Source organism: Gymnoscopelus microlampas (assembly GCF_963454915.1).
Source record: "Gymnoscopelus microlampas genome assembly, chromosome: 4".
NCBI lineage: Eukaryota > Metazoa > Chordata > Actinopteri > Myctophiformes > Myctophidae > Gymnoscopelus > Gymnoscopelus microlampas.
The window spans coordinates 5,401,555-5,425,763 of NC_139941.1; the positions used below are offsets into that span (position 1 = coordinate 5,401,555).

The window sequence follows — 24,209 nt, forward strand, 5'->3', positions numbered from 1 at the left end:
TACTTTACAATTTTGAGGTATTTTTTGCATTACTGAAGTATTTCCAATTTTTACTCCTACATCTCAGAGGCAAATATTGTACTTTTACTCCACTGCAATTATTAGAACACTTTAGTTACTAATTACTTTGTAGATTTTGGTTACAAAACATACATTAACCACTTCAGCCCTACATTTAGGCCATTTAAAAATAGCCGATCTACATTGCCATATTGATACTTTTACAAAATGTGAGTACTTTTTCCACCACTGCAGACGACAAACCGGTTTGTGGGACCATTAATAGTAATGCTCCAGAATGACCAGAAGGTGGCGGTAATGCAACGGCACACAACTCCAAAACGATGAGGAGGACGAAGTGACCAGCGTTGCCATGTCCTCTTATTATAAGCGACTTTTGGATTGTTTTTCTGTGAAGTTGCTTTTACATTTTGGTAGTTAGTGGGTTTTTTGGGCTTGTTTCTAAAGTGTATTTGCTTATTTTGGCATTGTTTCCTAATGTTGTGTATTCCAGTGGTTCTCAAACATTTTCATGTCAAGGACCCCCAAATTAATATGTGTTTGTCCAGTCCACAAACCCCCCATGAATTGAGTACACATGGTGAGCCCATTTGAAACAAGCCAGTAGGCTTTTCTGGGCTTTTCAATCCTATTTAGTTGACCTTGTATTGTGAACTGTTACTGTACTTCTAATACTACTTCTACTGCAAACTTATAAATAAAGTATTCAATCAATCAATCAATCATCGGAAAATATTTTGTGCTAGGGAACCCCCCATACAAGATTTGTGTAACTTGTAGCTAATTTGGGCTTGTTTTCATAGACCTGGCTGCTTGTTTCTCTCTCAAAACCTGGCAACGCTGGACGTTACGTCCTAGGCGGAAGTTACGTCCTGAGCGGAAGTAGTTCCAAGTGCTTTTGCTAAGCTAAGCTAACAACACATTTTGTGCTGTGTTTACATGGAACGTCCCTCTCTCTGCGGTAAGCCTCACCTCATATAAACCAAGTTAATGTATTGACTTTGTTACCACGGATAATAAGTCTAAACGGATATGTTGTCGTGCGACGACATACCGAGGAGCTCATGTGTTTTATATGGAGCTTAAACCAATGCTAAACACTTAGCCACATCTGGGCTAGCACCAGGTCTGAGTCAGTTTCACTGATACAATCAGTGGTGGGAAAAGTACTCACATGTTTTTACTATAGTAAAAGTATCAATACTGCAATGTAAAAGTACAATTTTACAAGTAAAAGTCCAGAATTCAAAATTTACTTGAGTAAAAGTACAAAAGTATTGGTATGAAAATGTACTTAAGTGCCACAAGTAAAGTACTATTATGTTTGAAAATATCAGATCTACGAGCTCACAGCGACGTGTTGTGAGCTTGTAGATCTGCTATTTTCAAATAGCCTAGATGTAAAAATAGGGCTAAAGTGGTTAATGTATGTTTTATAATGTAATCATTTATATCAGCATGCATTGATACTAGCCATGGTTCACACGACGCTCGTCTGTCACGAGCGTCATGGAACCACTTGTTCCTGTTTTTTGAATGTTCTCCATTTACAACCGCTAAATCTACATAAACGTTCACATTTCTAATATAAAGGGCTTACCCCACGGCCACGGATGTAACCAGTTAAAACGCCCGGGTCTAAGTGCCCGTCTCTTCCGTATTGTTCAATAAATAGCTTTTTAATCCGATCGCCAGCCATTTCAAATAAATAAATAATGTATTAGAATGCAATACACCTCCCAACCGATAGGGGCGCGCAGTTGAAAGCATATGGAGAAAATACGGTGAAAATGGCCACCGATCGGATTAAAATGCTTTTTATTGAACAATACGGAAGATAAGGGTATTTAGACCCAGGCGTTTTAACTTGTTACATCAGTGGCTTGGGGGTCAGCACTTTATATTTGAAATCTGAACGTTTATGTAGATTTAGTGGTTGTAAATGTAAAATATCTTCAAACCAGGAACAAGTGGTTCCATGACTGTCGCGGTATGACAGTCATGTTTCAGGGCTAACTCCAATACAATTATTTGAACACTTTAGTTACTATTTACTTTGCAGATATAAATCATTATATAATAAAACGTAAATTAACCACTTCAGCCCTATTTTATACCTAGGCTATTAGAAAATAGCACATCTAGTTGTGAACTTGTAGATCTGCTATTTTCAAACATTGTAGTACTTTCACTTTTGGTACTTTTAAGTACATTTTGATAGCAATACTTTTGTACTTTTAATGCAGTATTGATATTTTTACTTAAGTAAGAAATGTCAGTGCTTTTTCCACCCCTGTATTTATGTATTGATACTAAAAGTATCAATACTGCAATGTAGAAATACTTTGCACACCCGTATTCAAAATGTGAGTAAAAGTACAAAAGTATTGCTATCAAAATGTACTTAAAGTACCAAAAGTAAAAGTACTCATTATGCACACTGTCCTGAAGTGTTCAAAATGTATACAAATCTTATGAAAATAGCAGATCTACAAGCTCACAATGCGTCGCAATGCGCATGCTCGCTGTGAGCTTGTATAGCAGCTATTTTTGGCAAAGAGGTTTGGTGGGGAGGGGGGAAAAAGAGTAGACCAAGTACAGAGTGAAGGGTCAAGTTCACGTATTGACTGTTTATGTGGTTAAATGTCTGAAAATACACATTAAGACGAATCCAACATGATAGAGCTGTCAAACAAGTCTATGAGGCTATCTATTAAATCCATGAAAAAGTTCCAACACAGTTTTATACAATTTGTATTGGGGTCCCTGCTTCATCTCTCTCTCCGCTAAGGGGTCCTTGGGCTGAAAAACGTTGAAGACCCTTGGTCTAGACCAGTGCAGCAAACTCAACTAACTCCATCTACTACTACTGTTCCTTCTTTCAGACCCCTGTGTTATTAATGCTGACCCCGTGTGAAGGCCTTCACTATGTTCCCCCGCGGTGGGGGGAGGCAAGCCAATAACGGCCTGTTACCCCGACCCCCGAAACCCCAGCATCACCACAGACAGGCCGAAGCGCCACTCGGCAATAACAGCAGGTGAGCTTGGGGATGTGTTTATGTACTTATTGTAACCCATATCTGCTGTTGATTTTTTTTTTACACTTTTATACTTGCACACGTTTTCGTATTTATTAGTAATAATTAATTTTGCCTTGTAGTTTTTTTTTGGAGTTTTGAGTAATGTGACGCGCTGTTGTGAGCTTGTAGATCGCCTATTTTTTTTACATACACTGTAGCATGACAAAGTTGGGCATTCATTTACGAACAAACATAATATTGAGATATATGAAGTATAAATGTACGGTGTAAATTACCAGTACATCGATAATCAATGGATACATGAATAGATAATTCATAATTTGCACAGACAATGATGAATATGAGACTGATATACGTATGCACAGTGTCAACCAGCCTTCAGCAGTGAATATAAGTATACGTCTCACGACAGATAGCCTGGGATCAATACCATTTTCGGGTTTCTGATCCGGTCAGGCGGGCCGGAACCCGCTCAAGCCGGTACTACGGGTGCCTGTGCATCACAGGCAACCGCAAATAATTCCCCGCCATCAAGGGCATTTTTATTTTTGGGCCTACCCAATAAAACCCTTGATGCGGCGTAGTTTAGCCTGTAGAAATAGTTTGTTTGGTATAGCCATCCTTTATTCCAACTCGTAGCGACTGGCTAAACTAGTTATACTCGATTTAGCATTTAAATGCTAACAGGGGGAACCAAAACAAAGCGGCTTAGAAGAACCGGAACCCACCACACCCGGAACCACTTCCCCCCCCCCCTTTTTTTTTCAGTAGGCGTGGCCTAGACCGGATCACGCATTGAATAACAAATACCAGGCTTTCCTGCGAGGTGGAAAGACTGGTCACGCGAGGTTACACACTACAGCTACCCGTAACATGCATTTACCGTCTGTGTGTGTGTGTGTGTGAGTGTGTACTGTGTACATGCTGTGTGATTGTGTGTATTTGTTCATGTACGTATGGGTGTATGTTTGCACGTGTGTGTTTCTGTGTGTGTGTGTTTGCGTTTTTAGCCTCCGCGTTCAAGCGCCGCCTCTTCGACAGTACGACTGGATCCAAAGACCACCCACCCCACCTGACAGGTGGTTCGGGAAACCACCCACCATGCCCGAAGCTGCTCCGAACACAGCCTATGTAGCCAAAAGACGCAAGTAAGCTATTCTTCTTTTTTCTCCCTCACTTAGACAGTTAGGCCTGTCACAATTATTACATAATCGTCCAGTCGCAATTGTTTGAGATAAACAGTTTTTGTTTTTGTTGGCGAACATTTTTAACTCAAATCTTTGCTTCTGGGGGATTCTACAAATGTCTTCTAAATCCTAACAGTTTGTTTTTTGAAAAAACCTATTTAGCTATATATCAGTGGTTCTCAAACTTTGGATCCCCCAAATTACTATATGTACTATTCCATACCCGTGGGGGGATATGCGCACATGATCTGGCAACCCGGGAGGCTCGTCCCATAGCAGCTGGGCAAACTAAACTATAGAAACGAGTCAAACATTGGCCACATTTTCTAATATAGTATATACATATTCCATAAATTGTGAAAATAGCCGATCTACGAGCGAGGCGGTGTGAGCTTGTAGATCGGCTATTTTCACAATATTTATCTGTGGAACTGAGTCGATCAAAATTCAATGCCTCAACTCCTACATTCCAATCCTTTATCAGGGTGGGTAAGGGGGTCCCCAGTTCAAATATGATTATTTTGGGTGTGTCACGGCCTGAAAAGGTTGAGAACCACTGCTCTAAAGCAGGGGTGGGCAACTTTGATGATGGAGAAGGCCACTATATCTCCAGACACCTCTTATCTCTGTATTTTAACTTTTTTCATAAATTATTATAATGCCGTACTTCGCCATTCTATGTCACACAAAGGTTGCATTTGAATTGGAATCCTGATTATTATTTTTTTTTGCTATTTTTGAATTAAATCCTGAAAAGATACATTTTTATTTCATTTCAAATGCATTTAGTTATACTTATGCAATACAAATACATTGTACATAAAAAAGACAATAGAATTTTAATACTAGTCATTAAGCTACTATAATATAGACTGAAGTAATTAAAGCAGGTCATGTTTGGAATTGTAACAGCTGAAATCAATAATATATCAGTATTCCCATATTAACCTGCGGGCTGCATTAACCCATTAAGACCTGGAACGCATCTGTGTCACTTTAGATTTCTTTGGCTATTCAAAAATAGCTTGTAGATCTGCTATTTTTGAAAAAATCTTGAAAACATTTTTTTTAGATTTTTTTTCTAAAAAACTGTTAGGATTTAGAAAACATTTTTTTAAGTGAAGATGGGGGCCGCATGTGCCCCCCCCCCGTGCCACCAGTTGCCCATGTATGCTCTAAAGGACTAGATACTTGGCTAAAATGAGTCTTCTCCTGTACTCGCGCTCGTCTCCAGGAGGCCGAGTGAAGACCACGACCAGCAGCATGCCTCCTCCAACAAGCAACAGCGTCTGGACGCGCCCCCTCTGCTCCCCCCGAAGGGCAAGCCTCTCCTCCCCACCCCCCCTCCTCCCCGCCAGAACCACCAGCACCACCACCACCACCCCCCACCCCGGGACGTAGCGGCAGGGAGCTCCAGCCAGGACCACCGGACCAGCCCCGTACCCTATCATCCCAGCCCACCGCCCCAGCCCCCGATGTCCCCTCAAGTGCCTGCTCTGCCACGGAGCCACAGCCTCCTGTATCCCTACGCCACGGACAAGGTTTGTCGTTAGGGCTGAGATCCTTTTTAGCGTTTTACCGGTTCCGGTTCCTTAACCCATTAACACTTCTACTGCCAATCACGTAGATCTACGCGAACCTATTTATAGCCGCCACGTGCCAATCGCCTAGATCTACGTGAACTGAAAAAATTAAAGGGGATACACCATGAATTTTAACTTTTTCTTAATTTTTGTGTGTTTTTGGTCTCCCCCACCTCTCTTCTGTTCCAACAAATACCCGACTTCGAGCATGCAGGCTTTCATAGGCTATCTGTGGTTTTTATGTAAATTGGTCTGAAAACAGTCTGTCAGATTTGTTCCAGTCTGTCAGATTTGTTCCAGGACAATGTGGTATTGCAGGTGAAAGTGCTTTATAAGCCAGAGAGAAGTTAGTTGGAATGAGTATATCTGAGGCTTGATTTAGGCTCAAACCTTTTGAAAAATGTTTGAGGGACATAAACAATATGATATTAAATATTATTATTATTTTTTAAATTCATGGTGTAGCCCCTTTAATAAAGAAAAAAAATAATAATATATATATATATATATATATATATATATTTTAAAAAAAATCAATTTGACCCAAAGACCAAGGAGATATGATTTATCGAAGATATAGACTCCTATCCACTTCCTTGTTAACTTAAAACTTAAAAAATATTTATCTCGGCTCCTGAGTACTTTTTTTTTTTCAATGAAAAATCTCTGGCACTGGCTAGAAATATTCAGAAATACCTCTGGCAGTTAATGGGTTAAGACCTGGAACACGTCTGTGTACTTTTTTTGATTTGAGCAAAAAAGCATTATGTTACACTTTGTCTATTCAAAAATAGCAGATATACTGCTATTATAATCTTTGAATATATATGTATATTCTTTTAACCCATTTTGGACGGGAACCCCTTTTTGTAACTATACCTTTCAGGGCGTGAACCCCTTTTGGGGCCAGTATATAGCAACATACATGTTTTGTAATTTTTGAATAAATATTTGAAGTTTTTCAGAAAACTTAGTTCAGGATTTAGAAGGCGTTTTTAGAATCAAAATGGGTTAAAGTAGGGATGCACCGATATATCGATCGGCCACATATTTGCCGTTATTGGTCAATATCGGTATCGGCAAATAGAGTTGACGTTCACTGATGGCAGTAGCCGATATTTTTCTGTTGTTGATAAGCATACATTTTGCGCTGGTTATGCTGGTATATTGGTTATGTGCAGCCTACCAAGCTGTAGATTCTGAACAGTTATCAAGTCTATCAAGTATAGAGGGTTTAAGTGGTACTGAATTTTTTGCTCAACAAAAGCTAATTCATCAATCTTCTTATCACGATAAACAATAATAACGATTATCGTCTCATCCCTACCGTGTGTGTGTGTGTGTGTGTGCGCGTGTGTGTGTGTGTAGTTGAGCAGTCAGATGGTGGAGGTGTACGAGTCGTGTCACCAGCAGCTCAGTGACCTCCAGAAGAAGGAGGTGTGCAGGACCTGGCTGCAGGCGGACATCAACAGACTGTTTCCAGGTAAAACACACACACACACACACACACACACACACACACACACACACACACACACACACACACACACACACACACACGACCATGCATTCACGTTAACACTTCAGAACCAAGGTTATTGTAGTTTCGACATTTTTTTTTGTTTTCATTTTGTTTTCATGTTTTCAATGTCAGTTAAGTTTTAGTTTTTAACACTAAAACACTAAAAGGTCACATTATTACATGTCAGAACTTGATATATGTGACCCAGTACGAGAACAAAGGAGTTGTGGGCATGATGAGATCTTTAACATGAATGTTACATCATTATTACATACTGATACATTGCTGTGAAAAAGTAAGAGCTTGATGAAAACCGCTCTCATTTTGTTTTTGGTGAAGTGAAGGGCTGTGTGACTGATTCTCTCTCTCTCTTTCTGACAGAGGGTCGACTATACCTGACTGGCTCCTCCATGAGCGGGCTGGCCTGCAGGAGCAGCGACGCAGACCTGTGTCTGGTCTTGGTTCGTACAAAGCTTGTTTCTCTGACCCAGGGGTCGGCAACCTTTTTCACATGGAGTGCCGTGTTTTGTTTAGTTAGTCAGCATGATAGTCAGCATGCCAAATCAACATTAAGTTATGACACCACATCAAAATCAAAATATTTCCAACAGATTTTGATTGTGCAAATATACAGTACATAACAACCTAGATTGTTTTCCTTCTTCTATTGACTTTTTTTTTCACGTCAAGACATGTAATGATCATTAGACTCGGAGCAATAGCCCCACCTATCCCCCAGTCAGAGTTCAGATTTTGAATCAATGTGGAATTGTGTGCAGGATGTCATTTTCATAGAGATGTTCAGATTTCTTTGGCTATTCAAAAATAGCAGACATACAAGCTCATAGCACGGCACCGAGTGCCGCGCTATGAGCTTGTAGATCTGCTATTTTTTATTTTATCGAGAAAATGTATGCAAATCTTTAAATATATATATTTTAAAGCGAACATTTGTAAAATATTTTGTTCCAGGGACCCCCAGAAGCAAAGGTTTGATTTACAAATGTTCGCTTAAAAAAAATATATATATTCAAACCTTTGCACAAATGTTCAAGATTTTTCAAAAATAGCAGATCTACAAGCTCATAGCCGCGCTATGAGCTTGTAGATCTGCTATTTTTGAATCGCCCCAAATAAATCTAAAATGACACAGATGCGTTCCTGGATTGGATCTCTCACACTTATGCCAGTGATCACCCTCCCCGGTGCCAATGTTGGCACCCGTGCTTTACTGCTTACGGTTGCCTACCCCTGTCTGCACTATTCACCAGCCATGGTTTTTGTACATGCTTGTTTCTCTAAACTGCGCGCTAGGTCTGGTATGTACAGTATGGACTTGTTTCTCTGAACTGTTTTCTAGGCCTGAGACAATATTCTTGCGTTGGTTGCTATATTGTGCTGCTGCTGCCTTTTTTAGGAACTGCAGATTGTTCCTTTAAATCCTCTAAATGGTATTGGATGATATGATGAGCAAAGGAATGGGTTTGTGGTAAACGTGTGATTATTATTGTTTGTTACAGGATTCTTGGGAGCCTCCTGAACGCGGATTTCTCGGAATCCTTAAAAATGCCCGGAAGAGGTGGAAACAGGTCAGATGACAATGTTTTGTAGAATTCTGAAATGTAGCTGTCTAGTCCCAGTTGTTTTTTTTACAGTATTTATTGACGTCTTGTATTTCTGCATCAGAGATCTCAACGCCAAAATAAGAGTTTTGTTCTTGAAATAGTTCAAACAGTGGCTTAATCAAAGAAACATATTTTTTTATATAATTCTTCACTAGTGTATTGTCCCATAATAACCAATGCCCACTGCTTTGAAAACCAGCCCTGATACCGTCATAATGTGACGGACCGCCCTAGTCTTTGCATTGGTTCTGTGGTTATTATTTTTACATTTCTGAGTTGTATCCAGCCAGTTTTAGCCCATATATTGAATGTAGAAGTCTCCATGTCCGTTGTGTTTCAGATGGGAGATGCTCAGCGTCCTGATGCTATAACCGTACTGAACGCCCTTCTAAAGCTGTTCCACACACTACGTGAGTATAGAGTGATAAATAAATCATTCTACAAGCAATAATATACAAGTCATCTACGCCAGTGGTTCTCACACTGTTTAATGTCATGGACTTTAAACAGTGTTTTGAGCTTTTGAAAATAGCCGATCTACAAGCTCACAACGTGTCGTTTGTCACAGGCTAATAAATAAAAAGCCACAGGCTTTTTATTTATTAGCTAATAAATATGAATGATTAGAAACATTATGTCTGTTTCTTGGACAACCAAGCATAACTATTACCAGAACTACAGACAGGATGGAGGAAGTACTCAGATATTTTACTTAAGTAAAATTAGCAATACCACATTATAAAAATATTCGTTATATTTTGTTACCAGTAAAAGGCCAATGTTCAAAATGTTACTTGAGTAAAAGTACAAAAGTTATTGGCATCAAAATATACTTGAAGCACCAAAAGTAAAAGTACTAAAATGTTTGAAAATAGCAGATCTACAAGGTCGTAAATCTTGAGCGTTGTGAGCTTGTAGATGTATAAAATAGGGCTAAAGTGCTTAATGTATGTTTTATGATATAATAATTTATATCTGCAAAGTAACTAGTAACTAAAGTTTAAAAAAAAATTGTAGTGGAGTAAAAGTACAATATTTGCCTCTGAGATGTAGAACTAAAAGTACAGAAAAGTCGAAATACTCCAGCAAAGTAAAAACACCTACAGTAAAACTGTACTTAAGTACAATACTTGAGTCAATGCACTTAGTTACTTTACACCCACTGCACAGGAGTATTGGAAGTGACAGATGACGTGAGTGTGATGTTTTGTGTTTTTTTGTGTGACAGCATACCTGCAGAGCACCCACCTGATCAGAGCCAAAGTCCCCATCCTGCGCTTCATAGAGAGAGACAGGTGAGCTCGTCCACAGCAGCCTCAGCAAAGTTGTTAACCCATTCAATCCATCTGTGTAACCACTTTATCCATATTTTATACTTTGGCCATTCAAAAATAGCAGATCTACAAGCTCATAGAACGGCACTGAGTAGATCGAGTAGATTGTAGATCTGCTATTTTGAAAGATCTTGAACATTTGTGCAAATATTTGAATATATATATATATATTTTAAAGGGAACATTTGTAACTCAAATCTTTGCTTCTGGGGGGTCCCTGGAACAACATATTTTGAGATGGGGGTCAAATAAATATCATTTTGGATGGTCCTTGACATGAAAAAGTTTGAGAACCACTGATATATAGCAACATTTTTTTCAAGACATTTGTAGAATCCCCAGAAGCAAAGATTTTAGTTTAAAATGTTCCCTTTAAAAATATATATATATACTGTATATTCAACTCCACCCTTTACGTGGAGCGATTTGATTATCATGTCCAGAGCGCTACACAGGCACTGAGCGAGACGCCTATTCTCAATGATTGGTGGGAGTCGCTCTCCAACCCTCTCTATAGGAAAAACAGACAGTCACTGACGGCTCCAAAAAGCTCTTGTGTGGGCACGGCTCTTTAAGTGTTAGTGTCTCACTGTGTTACTTGTTGTCTCTCGCTCACCTACTTACTTAGTGTTTCTCTCTGACTCTTTCCCTCTCTCTCTGAATCTTTCTCTCGGTCTCTGACTCTCTTCGTCCGCCTTTATCTCTCTGACTCTACTCCCTGACTATTTGTCACTTTCTTACTGACTCGGTTTCCCTCTTTTTCTGTGACTTCCTCCCTGACTCTCTCTCTCTCTGTCTCTCTCTCTCTCTCTCAGCGGGGTGGAGTTTGACCTGAACGTCAACAACACAGTGGGCATCAGGAACACCTTTCTATTGAGGAGTTATGGTGAAGGTGAGTTGTGTTCCCGTTGTTTTTTTGGTTCCTTCGTCTCCTCCCACTGCACAGAGTTGTACGATTTCACACAAGAATGCCCTACTTGGATGCCTGGAATGCACACGGTTACAGGGAAGTGAGTTAATAAACTGTCTCTGTGTCTGTGTGTGTGTGTGTGTTTCAGCTGATGTCAGGGTGAAGCCCATGATCCTGGTCATTAAGAAGTGGGCTCGTCACCACCACATAAACGACGCCAGCAAAGGAACTCTGAGCAGCTACACACTGGTACTGATGGTCATCAGCTACCTCCAGAGTCAGTACACACACACACACACACACACACACACACACACACACACACACACACACCATATTGATAATGAAATCATATTGATAATGAAATGAATTTAGTGGTTGTCTGAATGTTGAATGTTGTTGTATTTCCAGTTCTTCACAAGCCAGTCCTTCCCTCGCTACAGACAGATTTCCCAGTAAGTACTCAGCACTACATCCCTCTTTTGAATGTACCTGTACATGCCTCACGCTACAGAAACAGGAGATGGGCTCCTGCTTTTGCTCCTGTTTTATTCACAAAAATACGTAATGGATTGCGGTTTTAAGTGTTTAATGTATAAATAAAATGAAATGAAACAAAAAAACATAGACATCATTTTCTTTCATTCCAAACCTCAGACTAAGAATGACAGGGACAGTAAAATGTAATTGTTTTTGACATTGAACATTTTTCTGTCTTGCTTTTAGTCTTTGTAAACAAAAGTTGCACAGGGCAGATGACACATGACTTAAATACACAGTTTATACTTTCAGAACCTTTAAAAAATGTGTGGAAATGGCCAATCTAGAAGCTTGTATATCAGCTATTTCTTTTTAAATGTTTGCAAAATGTACGCAACATTTTCAACATAGAAACGAGTACGACGAAGACGATGATGCAAAAACAATGGCGACTATCTCAAATGATTGCGGTCAGGCGATCATCTAATATGTGACCTTGTGACGGTTTGCTTGTAGGAGTGCTTTCACCCGGCCATGGAGATAGACATGGTTCCCCACGGACCCAGACACATCCCAGCCTACATGTCCAAGAACAAGTCCACGCTGGGAGAGCTGCTCCTGGGCTTCCTGGAGCACTACGCCACCGTCTTCAAGTAAGTCTGTCCTTTAGTACCGACCTGAAACATCTGGCACCTTCAAATAGGGCTTGGTGCTATGACTAAATCAATATCACTATTATTTCAGACTTTTGCTTCGATTACGATTAATTAATGTATTTGTTTATAAAATGAAAATAGCAGATCTACAAGCTCACGACGTGTCACGTTCATTCACTCTACCTGTGCGTGGAATTCCCGACAAAATAATTGAAATTGCCCAACCTGTTTAAAATCTTTGAGGAATCCAGAGCAGGACTCACTGGTGCTCCCAACTCAAAAGGTTAGAAGCACCAGGAAAATGTAGGAGCACCCACCAAAATGTAAGGATCACGATAATATATGTATTTGTTGTATGTGTGTGATTTCATCATTTATTTTTTAAACAAATTGATTTTGTTGATAATAAAGAAAATCGATTGGATTTTGTTTTTCACGTTGATTTGTGGACCTATAAAAAGAAATTTGTTATTCGAGAAAATCATGGAGAAAATAATTGATAGTTGCAGCCCTAGTGTTGTCATCCTCTTTTCATGCCGTCTGTGTTGTCATCCTCTTCTCTGGCTGTCTGTCTGTCTGTCTGTCTCTCTGTCCCTGTGGTGTCATCTGTCACTCTGTGAAAGGCAGCAGCAGGTGTTCATGTATGTTATCATGTCCCACCGTAGTGTCAGGATCAACACAGTGAAGCGTTAACGCCAGTGGCTGTAAATAACCGATCTGCAAGAGATTGTATATAGGGTACTTTCAAATTGCCATCTCCCCTCGGGGTCCCCAGACCCCACTTTGAAACTGTATTTATAGAGCACATTTAAAAAAAATAACCGTAGTCGACAAAAAGTGCTGCACAAGTTCAAAACAAATAAACAAACAAAGCAATGCGTTCAAAGCAAAGCATAGAACAATAGGCTCTATTCACAGCAGCCATATTATGAAGAAATTCACAGGTGTTACCAATGATACTAATGAAGGCTCTCTTCCATTCTGGTCAAACAGAGTCAGGGTGCTGGTATTGTGCATGTTGGCTCACTGGAAACACTCTGCTACACCAGTTGGTCTAAAGTTGGGGTCCAGGGACCCTCATGGGCTTCCAAATGGCCCCTTACGGGTGTGTAACTCTGAGAGTGTACAAATGGAACCAAATGGACCCGTAAGGGTCCATTTGGTTCCATTTGTACACTCAGAGTTATGGGGGTCGTGGAAACCACTGTGCTACACTAAATGGAACAGAGCCTTCATTAGTATCATTGGTAACACCTGTGAAGGAAGTGATAATATGGCTGCTGTGCATAGAGCCAATCGTACATGTACGGTATTTAATATAGAGCATTTTATCCCCATTTGCTCGAGACACACACACACAACTACGTACACACATGTTGAGATAAAAGATGGGCGACGTGATCAAATGAAAATGAAGCTCTCTCAGCTGTAGTTAAAAGCCACAGGCTGAGCAGCGTCTCACGGTGTCTTTTCATTGGCTCATACAGGTGGGATAAGCAGGTGATCTCGGTGCGAGAGGCACACAGGCTCACAAAGGATCGTGCTAATGCTAGAGAATTCATCTCAGTGGAAGGTCAGTACCATAGACTTCTAAGGACCGTGACATCACCCATTAGTTCTTTTTTTCTTTTTTTTTTCTTTTTAACCATTTCCTCCCCAATTTAGTCGTTATGCCAATTACTTCCTCCCTACACACATTTTTGCGTGTTATCACTGCTGTTGTATCCTACTGGCTACACCTGCCAGTGAGGAGCCCCCACCGGGAGGACGTAGAGCCCCCCCCGGTATTTTGGAGGTCCTTTTTTATTTATAAGGACCTCTATAACTCTGCTCAAAGTTACACACCCCATAAGGGGCCATTTCTAACCCCCTCAAAGAACCATGAGGGTCCCCACTTTGAGACCCACTGGGTTAGCAAGAGTGTTTCCAGTGAGTCAACATGCACAATATCAGCACCCCGACTCTGTTTGACCGGAATGGAACACAACCTTAATTAGTATAAATATAATTGGTAAGACTTGTGAAGTAAGAGGCCCGATTTCTTTCCAATATGGCTGCGTCGCATAGAGCCTAAATAGCAATTGTAGTGAATGCTGACACTCTTGTTCTGTTTCAGAGCCTTTTGAGAGGAACAACGTTGCCAGAGCCGTCCATGAGAAGGTCAAGTTCGACGCCATCAGGGCTCAATTCTCTCAGGTAAGATCTGACCAGTGGTGGACAGTAAGTAAAGTACATTTAGCTGAGTGCTGTACTTAACACATTCGGTGCCAGAATTTTATAATAACAGATTACGTTCGGTGCTTGGAATCTCACCGTTGAGCTGCGCGGCGCTGTTTAAGCTGTAGACTCCAAGACGAGCAAATCCATGTGAAACAAAGCGTGCGTGCATTTTGCACGATGGTCCTGGCTAACGCCTGGATCGATAACATCTTTCACGCGGGTCACAATGGCGCAGCGATCGCGCATACATTTTGTATGCGCGATTTCCCCATCGTAAAAAGTTTCGGAGTTATAGGGGTTTTAGAGAAGGAGATGGAACGGAAGCGGATGGGGAGCCATGTTTTTTGGCACGGTGATCTATAAGGCCCTTCCTTCTCAGAATCACCGTGGGTGATTCCAGAGCTGCTCCAGCCCCTCCCGTGTGGAAAAAAACAAAGAAAACAAAAGAGACTGAAAACACGGTTCAGACCGTTCGGCACCGAAACGCTACTCTGTGAAAACACGGTTGTGTTTGGCACCCGATGTGTTAAAAGCTGCACTATGTACCTATCCTCTTCTACCCTGGATTTGAACTTTACTTGAGATACTTACGCAATTATTTGAGTGACAATTAATCGCCAAGTAAAATGTAGTGACCGCAACAACCCTAATCTTCCCGTGTGTGTGTGTGTGTGTGTGTGTGTGTGTGTGTGTGTGTGTGTGTGTGTGTGTGTTTGTGTGCGTGTGTGTGTGTGTCTGTCCACGCAGTCTTATCAGAGACTCTCGCAGAAGAAGGACCTCAACTCCATCCTGCCTATCAGAGACACCATTAATTACGAGCTGTCTGGAAAATAAACATGGATAAAGGGGAGGGGGGGGGGGGGTTGGGGATTAGATTTTCCTCTCCCGGAACCTTCTACCTCGGACAGGCCTGGACCCCCAGAGTTGATGGATGGAGCGCCTCCCTGCCTGTCTTTACACAACCGCCACGTCAGGGGGAGCAGTCTGACTCTTTTTTTTCTTCCCCTCAACCTTTTTTTTTCGAGGACCGCCCCTGTTTGATATGCGTTAGGCTACGGAGCCCCCCCCCCATTTGATCACATGTGTTATCTTTGGGGACCTCCAATCTAGACTAAAGTGTTAATTTAACTCAGAGTTATAGACCCGTTAATTTTCATCTGAGAGGGTCTGTAACGCTCAGACTTACAGACCAATTTGGTTCCATATGTTGCACTCTCAAGAGCTACAGACCTGTCAAGAGTCCGTTTGGACCCCTGTTGGTCTCCGGACCACAGGTTGAGAACCAGTGCTCTGGACAATAAGGCCCAACAGCTGTGTTGTTTCCACACTTGCTCCTGCCCTATAATTTATTATAGTCATTTTATGCAAAAAAAAAAAAGACCAAACATTACTAAGGAATATATCCTTAAAACGGGTGTTGTAAGCCAATATTGTCTATTAACCTGTTTTGATAAAACAGTTGTTCTTTTGTAATGTGTGGCCAGGAACAATGAGTTATTGTGAAGTTGACGGGGCAGCTGTTAATCTGATGCTTCTGTGATTGAGGAACCATAAATAAGTAGTGATTTCATTCATTCTCACCGATTTGTTTTGCACTGATATTGGTGACGTATACATTTCTTAGTTATTCACAATATTCATGTAGCCAGGAACTTTTTTGGTGTTATATTAGCAAAACTAAAGGTTTTTATTTTTTTCCCCCCAAAAAACTCACCATAAATGGAATCACTACTTATGGTTCTTCCTCAATCACAGTACAGCAGCAACAGATAACGATGATCGGTAATATGTGGACTTATATCATTGTCCAATCTGATTTCATAACACAATCTTTAAATTACATGCTGTTAATGAGACGGGCGTTACCCAAAAATATGAGTTAAATAGATGTCATAAAGTTATCCTTCAGACATAGCTTATCATTCGGAAATAGCATTGTCATTGTCATTACCAAATAACACTGCTTTATTAAAATACAAATACGGGTACAAAAGAAACCCTGTTTTTACTTGTATATAAACGTGTTATTAGTGCGCACCAATATAAGTCTGTCATTACCATTTATTAATGTGTAATTAACGGCCTGTAATTTCATTGATTCCACTAATCAGTTCAGTGAGTTCGGGACAAATACAGTAGTCGTATCAGGGTTGTGTTCTCTTCATCGCAGCCTCAAGCCAAGGTCATGACCCTCTTGACCCCCATTGTCATGTCAGACAGCCTTCTGATATATATATATATATATGCATTATTGCTGCTATCTTTCTGCTCTTGAATCTCTTCCACTTTTAATACCAACTCATTTACATGGTTTTCATGGACTCATTCAGATGCGCGTCTCCTTTTCTATTTGTGTGCGACAATGGGGAAATCTATTTCGGAGGCTGTGAAACATCACAAGAATGTCTTCATAGGCTCTATGCACAGCAGCCATATTATCACTTCCTTCACAGGTGTTACCAATGATACTAATGAAGGCTCTGTTCCATTTAGTCTAGCACAGTGGTTTCCACGACCCCCATAACTCTGAGTGTGTACAAATGGAACCAAATGGACCCTTACGGGTCCATTTGGTTCCATTTGTACACACTCAGAGTTACACACCTGTAAGGGGCCATTTGGAAGCCCATGAGGGTCCCTGGACCCCAACTGTAGACCCACTGGTGTAGCAGAGTGTTTCCAGTGGGCCAACGTGCACAACATCAGCACCCTGACTCTGTTTGACCAGAATGGAACAGAGCCTTCATTAGTATCATTGGTAACACCTGTGAATGTCTTCATAATATGGCTGCTGTGCATAGAGCCTATAGGTGCCATCATCTCCCTAACACAGTTCTTTTAATTTGACCGCTTGCCGTATGGTCACTAGCACATCAGTGCAAGTAAAGTAGGATATGACGAGAGAGAAAAGGCCAGCATCCCTGTACATTACGTTTTTATGTCTTGGCAACTCTCCAGATGTTTAGTAGTCTCAGGTATGGATCTCTGCCTTCTGATATGTCTGGTGATATCTAAATTCAATGAATGGGCTAAAAGCGTCCGCTTGTCGCTGCTGTCCTAGCCCAGTGGTTCTCAAAGTTTTTTCATGTCAAGGACCCCCAAATTGATTTTGACCGCGAGCCCCCTTCTGAAAATATTTTTTTTTGCCAGGAACCCCCATACAAGATTTGTGGTGTTGAAAATGTTTGAAAAAAAGATTCCACATTTTCACTTATTTTTTTTGTTAAGATTTTTGGAAAATAGCAGATGTATATAGGGTTAAACTGATTTGTTTAAACTGATTTTGATGCCTATATTACCAGAACCACTGTTTTAGCCCATTACATTGATTCTATATTTCCCCACATGCATCATTAGGTGCAGTAGATCTCGGATCGTCTTGCTACGTGAGACTAGTATTTAGTATCGGTTCCCAATGGTTCCTGGTAGTGTTGGACTGCTTACATTACATTGATAAACCAGTCGATACATGAAGCCAGAGAGTGAATCTGCAGTTTCTGCACAGAGGCAATTGACTTTATTTTTAATTTAATTTTTAATATAATATTTGGGTTCTATGGTTCCTCGGTTCTCCTTTGTACATTTTGTAACATACACTCTTTTAAATGTGTATTTAAAAGAATAAAGTTTCTGCAGAGGAATTCTTTTCCTTTTTCTTTAATTCCAGTCAACTATCTGAGCAGGAGTGAATGTTTTCATGAGGGCTACTGCCTCTGCTCTCAACCATGCTGTGGAGGGATGCTGTTATGTTTACTGTATGTATGGTGGTGATTATTGTATGCTAAATGTTGAGATTAGCAGCTGTTTGATTTAAGGGTTAATATATATTTAGTAGGGGTGTGCCGATACACTAATTTCACGAAACGATACGATACGATATTTGGCTCACAACTTCGATACGATTTCGATACGATACGATACGCACTTTTTATTATGAAAATAAATGGGGGAGAAAAAAAGGAAATACAAACAAATAATTCTGTTTTTGCATTATTCAGACATGCAAACTTGTAGCTTTTCAGCCGTTTTGAATCCAAATAGGGCAATAGTGTGACACCTGACCCGACAAAAAACAACATGTTGTCACCCTTTTCACCTCGGGGCTGTTTGCATGCCTGATTATTTTGATTGGTGTAAAAAAAAAAAAAAAAAAAAAAAAATTTCAAAACGATATTTTTTTCCCCAAAACGATACATATCGTCGCGAAAACGTATCGCGATATATCGCGGGACGATATATCGGCACACCCCTAATATTTAGTTATGTTATCAATAAAATCCTAGTGCGAATTTTACACAATATTAAGGGGTATTAAAGGAGTAGTTCACCAAAAAAAGATCGTATTTTCGATCACTTACACTACCAATGAAGCATGAGTTTTTTTTGTTTTTGTCGCTTTCCTAAGCCAATAATTAGATGACCGGGTCATCGGTCAATAGGAGACTCAGTAGGAAACGCAAAGAGTCATCAAATTATTGGCTTAGGAATGCGACAAAACCATTTTTTTTTGTGTGAACTACTCCTTTAACAGGTATAGTAGATGTTTGGGCCTACTAGCCTATCGCCCATAATGTCTTTAAATATAGGAACGGTCGATCAACAAGCTATACCAGTATGTTCTAGATAGATAGGCAGACAGCACTTGGTTTTATTTTTGAAGTGGAGTGTTTACAATGATAAATATGTCGTGAATGTGTCGATTCCAAAGTCCGAGGTGAAAGTTTGTGTATACTGTAAATGATCATAGCCTAATGTTACTAGATGGAATCATTGTATGGCACAGCTGTTACTTTATTTTGACACAAGATGGCGCATTTCACCATCAAACCACAGGGTGCACATCACCTTGTCATCTTGGGAGGTTTGAGGAGTGAGTGAACTGCTCAGCACTTTACTCATTTTCAACCTTATCTTATCATCTTATAGTTGGTCCCCAATAATGTGCAATATAAGATGGCACCATTTCTGTCTGCTCATTTTGTGCCTCATTTGTGGGGTGTGGACAGTTCCGGAACCTTACTCTAATTACATCGTCAGTGATCATTTCAAACAAGATTTCAAACTATAATAACGGGCTCTATGCACAGCAGCCATATTGGAAAGAAATTGATACCAATGATACTAATGGTACTAATGAAGGCTCTGTTCCATTTCACTGTAGCACAGTGGTTCTCACCTGAACCTGGTTCTTCACCTTTTAATTTCAAGGACCCCCATAACTCTGAGAGTGTACAAATGGACCAACCAAATGGACGGGTCCATGTACACTCAGAGTTACACACCTTTTTAGGGGCCATTTGGAACCCCCTCAAGGAACCCTGAGGGTCCCTGGACCACACTTAGAGACCCACTGTCTCTAATGTAGCAGGGTGTTTTCCAGTGAGCCAACATGCACAATATCAGCACCCTGACTGTTAGGAACAGAGCCTTTATTATCATCGGTAACACCTGTGAAGGCCCAATTTCTCTCCAATATGGCTGCTGTGCATAGAGCCTATGGAATCGAGTACAGGGGCTTTCAGCATGCTAACCTTCCAGTAAGATAGAGGCTGTAGTTTCTATTAGCTTAATTGGAATCCCAATTGATACTGTCACTGGTAGACCGGTTTCTGAACTGTCCTCAGTCCACCAATGAGACACAGAGTTAGTTGGCACAGAAATTGTGCCATCTTGATTGATTGATTGATTTTATTTGGTGACATAAAAAAAGAGCACAATGGCACTTTCTGACATACAGTCAACGCATCATCGAGGATGAACACACAATAAAGCCTGAGGGCTTATTTCCATCGCGGTCCTCTTCAAATGAATATAATGAGCATTAGTGAGGACCAGTTATATACAGACAAGGTGGAAAAAATGGACGAAGTGCTCCCATAATTAACTCTTGAAGTATAAAAAAACAAACAAACATGTAAATTGTGTACAGTAATCCAGTGGTTCTCAACCTAGGCAGAAACACCTGTCAATCAAATGTCACGTGTTGACGTTATAGGGACACCTGTCAATCAAATGTCCAGTGGGGGGAAAAGTACTCGAATGTTCTACTTAAGTAAAAGTATCAATACTGCAATTTAGAAGTACCCGTAGTCCAGAATTAAAAATTTGCTTGAGTAAAAGTACAAAAGTATTGGCATCAAAATGTGTTTAAAGTACCAAAACTGAAAGTACTAAAATGTTTGAAAATAGCAGACCTACAAGCTCACAACGCATCCCGAGCTTGTAGATCTGCTATTTTTTTTGGTTATTCAATTTTTATTGATTTTACAAATTACAAACAAATATGCATTTCAATCAAACAATAATCATAAATAACATCATTATCCCCCACCCCTCTCCCTTTACCCTCTCTTCATCCCCCCATCCCTTCCCACCCCGCCCTCCTTCCACATAGTCACACAACACAACTACAGCATTATCGAGTCAGTAGATCTTTCAGATCAGATATCAGATTTGTCCACAGAGAGATTGTGCCCTGTTGGGCATGATTAATCCTGGCCGATGACAGTTCTACATAGGCAATGTCCAAAAAGCTCCTTAGCCAGTGTGTTTTGGATAAGTCATGTGGAGGTTTCCAGCGTTGGACAATAATCTTTTTGGCTGCTGCAAGTCCTGCCAGCCAGATTTTGCGTGCCTTTACAGTAAGAGACAGTTTAGAGTCATCATTCAAAAGATGTACAAATGGATCCATTGGCAGTTGTACTCGCATTAAGTCTGTTAAAGTCCCCAACACATTCCCCCAAAACTCCATAATCCCCGGACATTCCCATACCATGTGTACAAAAGAGCCCAAGGTTCCCGGGGCACAGAATGTGCAATACGGGTCAGGTGCCAGTCCCATTCGGTGCCTGATTCTGGGCGTTACATATGCTCTGTGACAGAACTTAAGATGTATATACTGATGATTTGGATTTTTTGAAGCACCAGCTACGTTGTCCCAAATAGCATCCCAGTCCAATTCTAGCCCTAAATCTGTTATATCACAATTCCAGGCTTTCATCCCTGCCGAGGTTGTATATTTTTGAGAATTTTATTGATCATACAAATATGACACTATTCGTTTAGGAGCTCTCTGGAACCAGCTAAGAATGGGATGGTCTTTTAAGTCAGTACCCCAGGGAACCCTATTGGCCCTACAAACGGATCTCACTCTGAAATAAAAGAACAGAGAATGCCTATCGACACCATATTTTGAGACTATATCTTGAAAATCTAGAATGTTAACCGAACCATTAATATCTTGGAGAGTCCTAATGCCCTTCTCCTCCCAATTTCTGTTAACAAGTGGTCTCCCCCCAGACAAAATGTGGTTGTTATTCCATATTGGAGCTGCTTTACACCATTTACTTTTAAATCCTATGAATAGACCGGTGGGATTTCTGAAATATGTGATTGTTAGAGGCATTTGGGGGTAAAAGTTGGGAACAAGGCCATTTTACATAATTCAAGGGTGCTGAATCAGAAAAACACTGTTCCCAAGCAAAATTCTTAGTGCTTAACCTCCTAATTTGCATATCAAAATGGCTGCCGATTTTGAAGTATTTCTTAAACAACTCTATAACAAAGCAAGCAAATCTGACAAATGAAGTGTATATATTTATGTTCTGAGGGTCATACAATGTGTGGAAGATATTTGTAATGTAATAAATGTAAATAAATGTAAATAAATATGCAAATTAGAGGCCACCATTACATAAAATGATGTACCGTAGTACTCAAACGGTGCAAAAGGTGCATCCCCCTTATTTTGTTTCTAATTATCTGTATTTTTGCCATCCTTAGGACATCTAAAATATATACTTTTTCCCCATGCTAAATGTTTAGTTTTTGACCTTCTAATCTGCATATCTGAATGGCTGCCAAATTGGCAAATTCGCACCTTATCTTCAATAAGTCTGTGGCCAGGCAAGCAAAATTGACAAATGAAGTGTCATACAGTTTCTACAATGTGAGTAAAGAATTTGTAAGTAATATAATAATATAATATAATATAATATAATAATCAGCCTACTCCGAAATATGCAAAATAGCGGCCCCCATAACAGATAACGGTTTATTACTCTAAAGATACTGTATTGGCCATTGTTGAACGAAAGTCTAGACACTAGACCACATTCATACAAGGAGGTTGATCATCACTCCGTTGCTGACATGCACACATGGCTGTGCATCGTAACCCAGATTTCCGGCATTTGCAACGACGTGTATTGCTTATGGCATGCACATGAAATAATTTCTATAGGCTATACTAGCATGGAACAGGTTGGACTAGGCTAGAGTAGGTTGTACTAGGTTGTACCAGACTCTAATACTCTCTTTTAGGCTTTACTAGTCCCTTGTCAGCCCTGTAGATACTCAGACCATAGGGACTAACCACTGTGTACACAGGCCATAGCTTGTGTGTGCACGAGCAATAGTTTTGCATGAACCTTTGTAGACCATAGTACAGATCTGCCTTGTACAGCCTAGCAAAGCCTACTAGAGATTAAAAAATCACACCCTGTGTGAAGGTAGCGGCGCCTTTGATACATTTTGTCATCGATATGTGTTTATAATGTGTTTATAGCCATGTGTCACGTGAAGCTTTACCAATCACTTTGTTGACGCACCTGACCAATCAGAACGTTGACGCACACGGACAAAGTCAGGTATGGAGCGGCTAGCGCCACTAAAAAGCCTATTAGAGACCAGTAGAGTCTAGTACAGTACAGCCTAGTACATCCAAGACTAGTCCAGCCTTTTGGGAGAACAGACTAGGGGAGGGTGGTATAGGCTATACTAGCATGGAACAGGCTGGACTAGGCTAGACTAGGTTGTACTAGGCTGTACTAGACTCTAATAGGCTCTATTAGGCTGTACTAGGCTCTTGTCCGCCCTGTAGATCCTCAACCCATAGGGACTAACCATTGTGTACACGGGCAATAGCTTGTGTGTGCACGAGAAATAGTTTTGCATGAACATTTGTAGGCCAAAGTAAAGTACTGCCTTCTATAGCCTAATAGAGCCCAGTAAAGCCTAGCAAAGGCTGCTAGAGCTGAAAGCAGACTATTAGAGCCCAGCAGAGACTAGTACAGTAAAACCTAGTACACCCAGGTCTAGCCTAGTCCAGCCTGGTGGGAGAACATAATAGGGGAGGGGGTACCAGGCTATGCTAGGACTGATAAGGCTGGACTAGGATAGATGAGGCTGTACTAGGCTGTATTAGACTCTAATAGGCTATATTAGGCTGTACTATGCTCTTGTCAGCCCTGTAGATCCTCAACCCATAGGGACTAACCACTGTGTATACGGGCAATAGCTTGTGTGTGCACGAGCAATAGTTTTGCATGAACCTTTGTAGACCATAGTACAGATCTGCCTTGCACAGCCTAATAGAGCCTAGTACAGCCCAGCACAGCCTACTAGAGCTTAAAACAGCCTATTATAGACCAGTAGAGTCTAGTATAGTACAGCCTAGTACACCCATGACTAGTCCAGCCTTTTGAGAGAACAGAATAGGGGAGGGGGTACAAGGCTATGGTACTGTAGGACTGATAAGGCTGGACTAGGATATGTTAGGCTGCACTAGGTGGTACCAGACTCTAATAGGCTCTATTAGTCTGTGCTAGGCTCTTGTCAGCCCTGTAGATC

At 40.6% G+C, this 24,209-nt stretch overlaps 1 protein-coding gene across 2 annotated transcripts; it reads left to right on the forward strand.

Moving 5' to 3' along the window:
* Positions 1 to 912: 912 nt before the first annotated feature.
* On the forward strand, positions 913 to 18,224 carry tent2 (terminal nucleotidyltransferase 2). 2 transcript variants are annotated; one of them, XM_084053943.1, is made up of 16 exons: positions 913 to 982; positions 2,907 to 3,059; positions 4,073 to 4,210; positions 5,484 to 5,790; positions 7,201 to 7,315; positions 7,736 to 7,815; positions 8,875 to 8,943; positions 9,320 to 9,389; positions 10,208 to 10,274; positions 11,129 to 11,205; positions 11,372 to 11,500; positions 11,635 to 11,678; positions 12,220 to 12,356; positions 13,847 to 13,932; positions 14,476 to 14,555; positions 15,327 to 18,224. In XM_084053943.1, exons 2-16 carry the CDS (start codon positions 2,950 to 2,952, stop codon positions 15,411 to 15,413), a joined length of 1,596 nt encoding a protein of 531 aa, XP_083910069.1. In that variant the 5' UTR covers positions 913 to 982; positions 2,907 to 2,949; the 3' UTR covers positions 15,414 to 18,224. The 2 variants fall into 2 exon arrangements, with proteins under 2 accessions (XP_083910069.1, XP_083910070.1); XM_084053944.1 differs by lacking the exon at positions 15,327 to 18,224 and adding an exon at positions 15,113 to 15,224 and having other exon boundaries at positions 14,476 to 14,623.
* Positions 18,225 to 24,209: the final 5,985 nt, after the last annotated feature.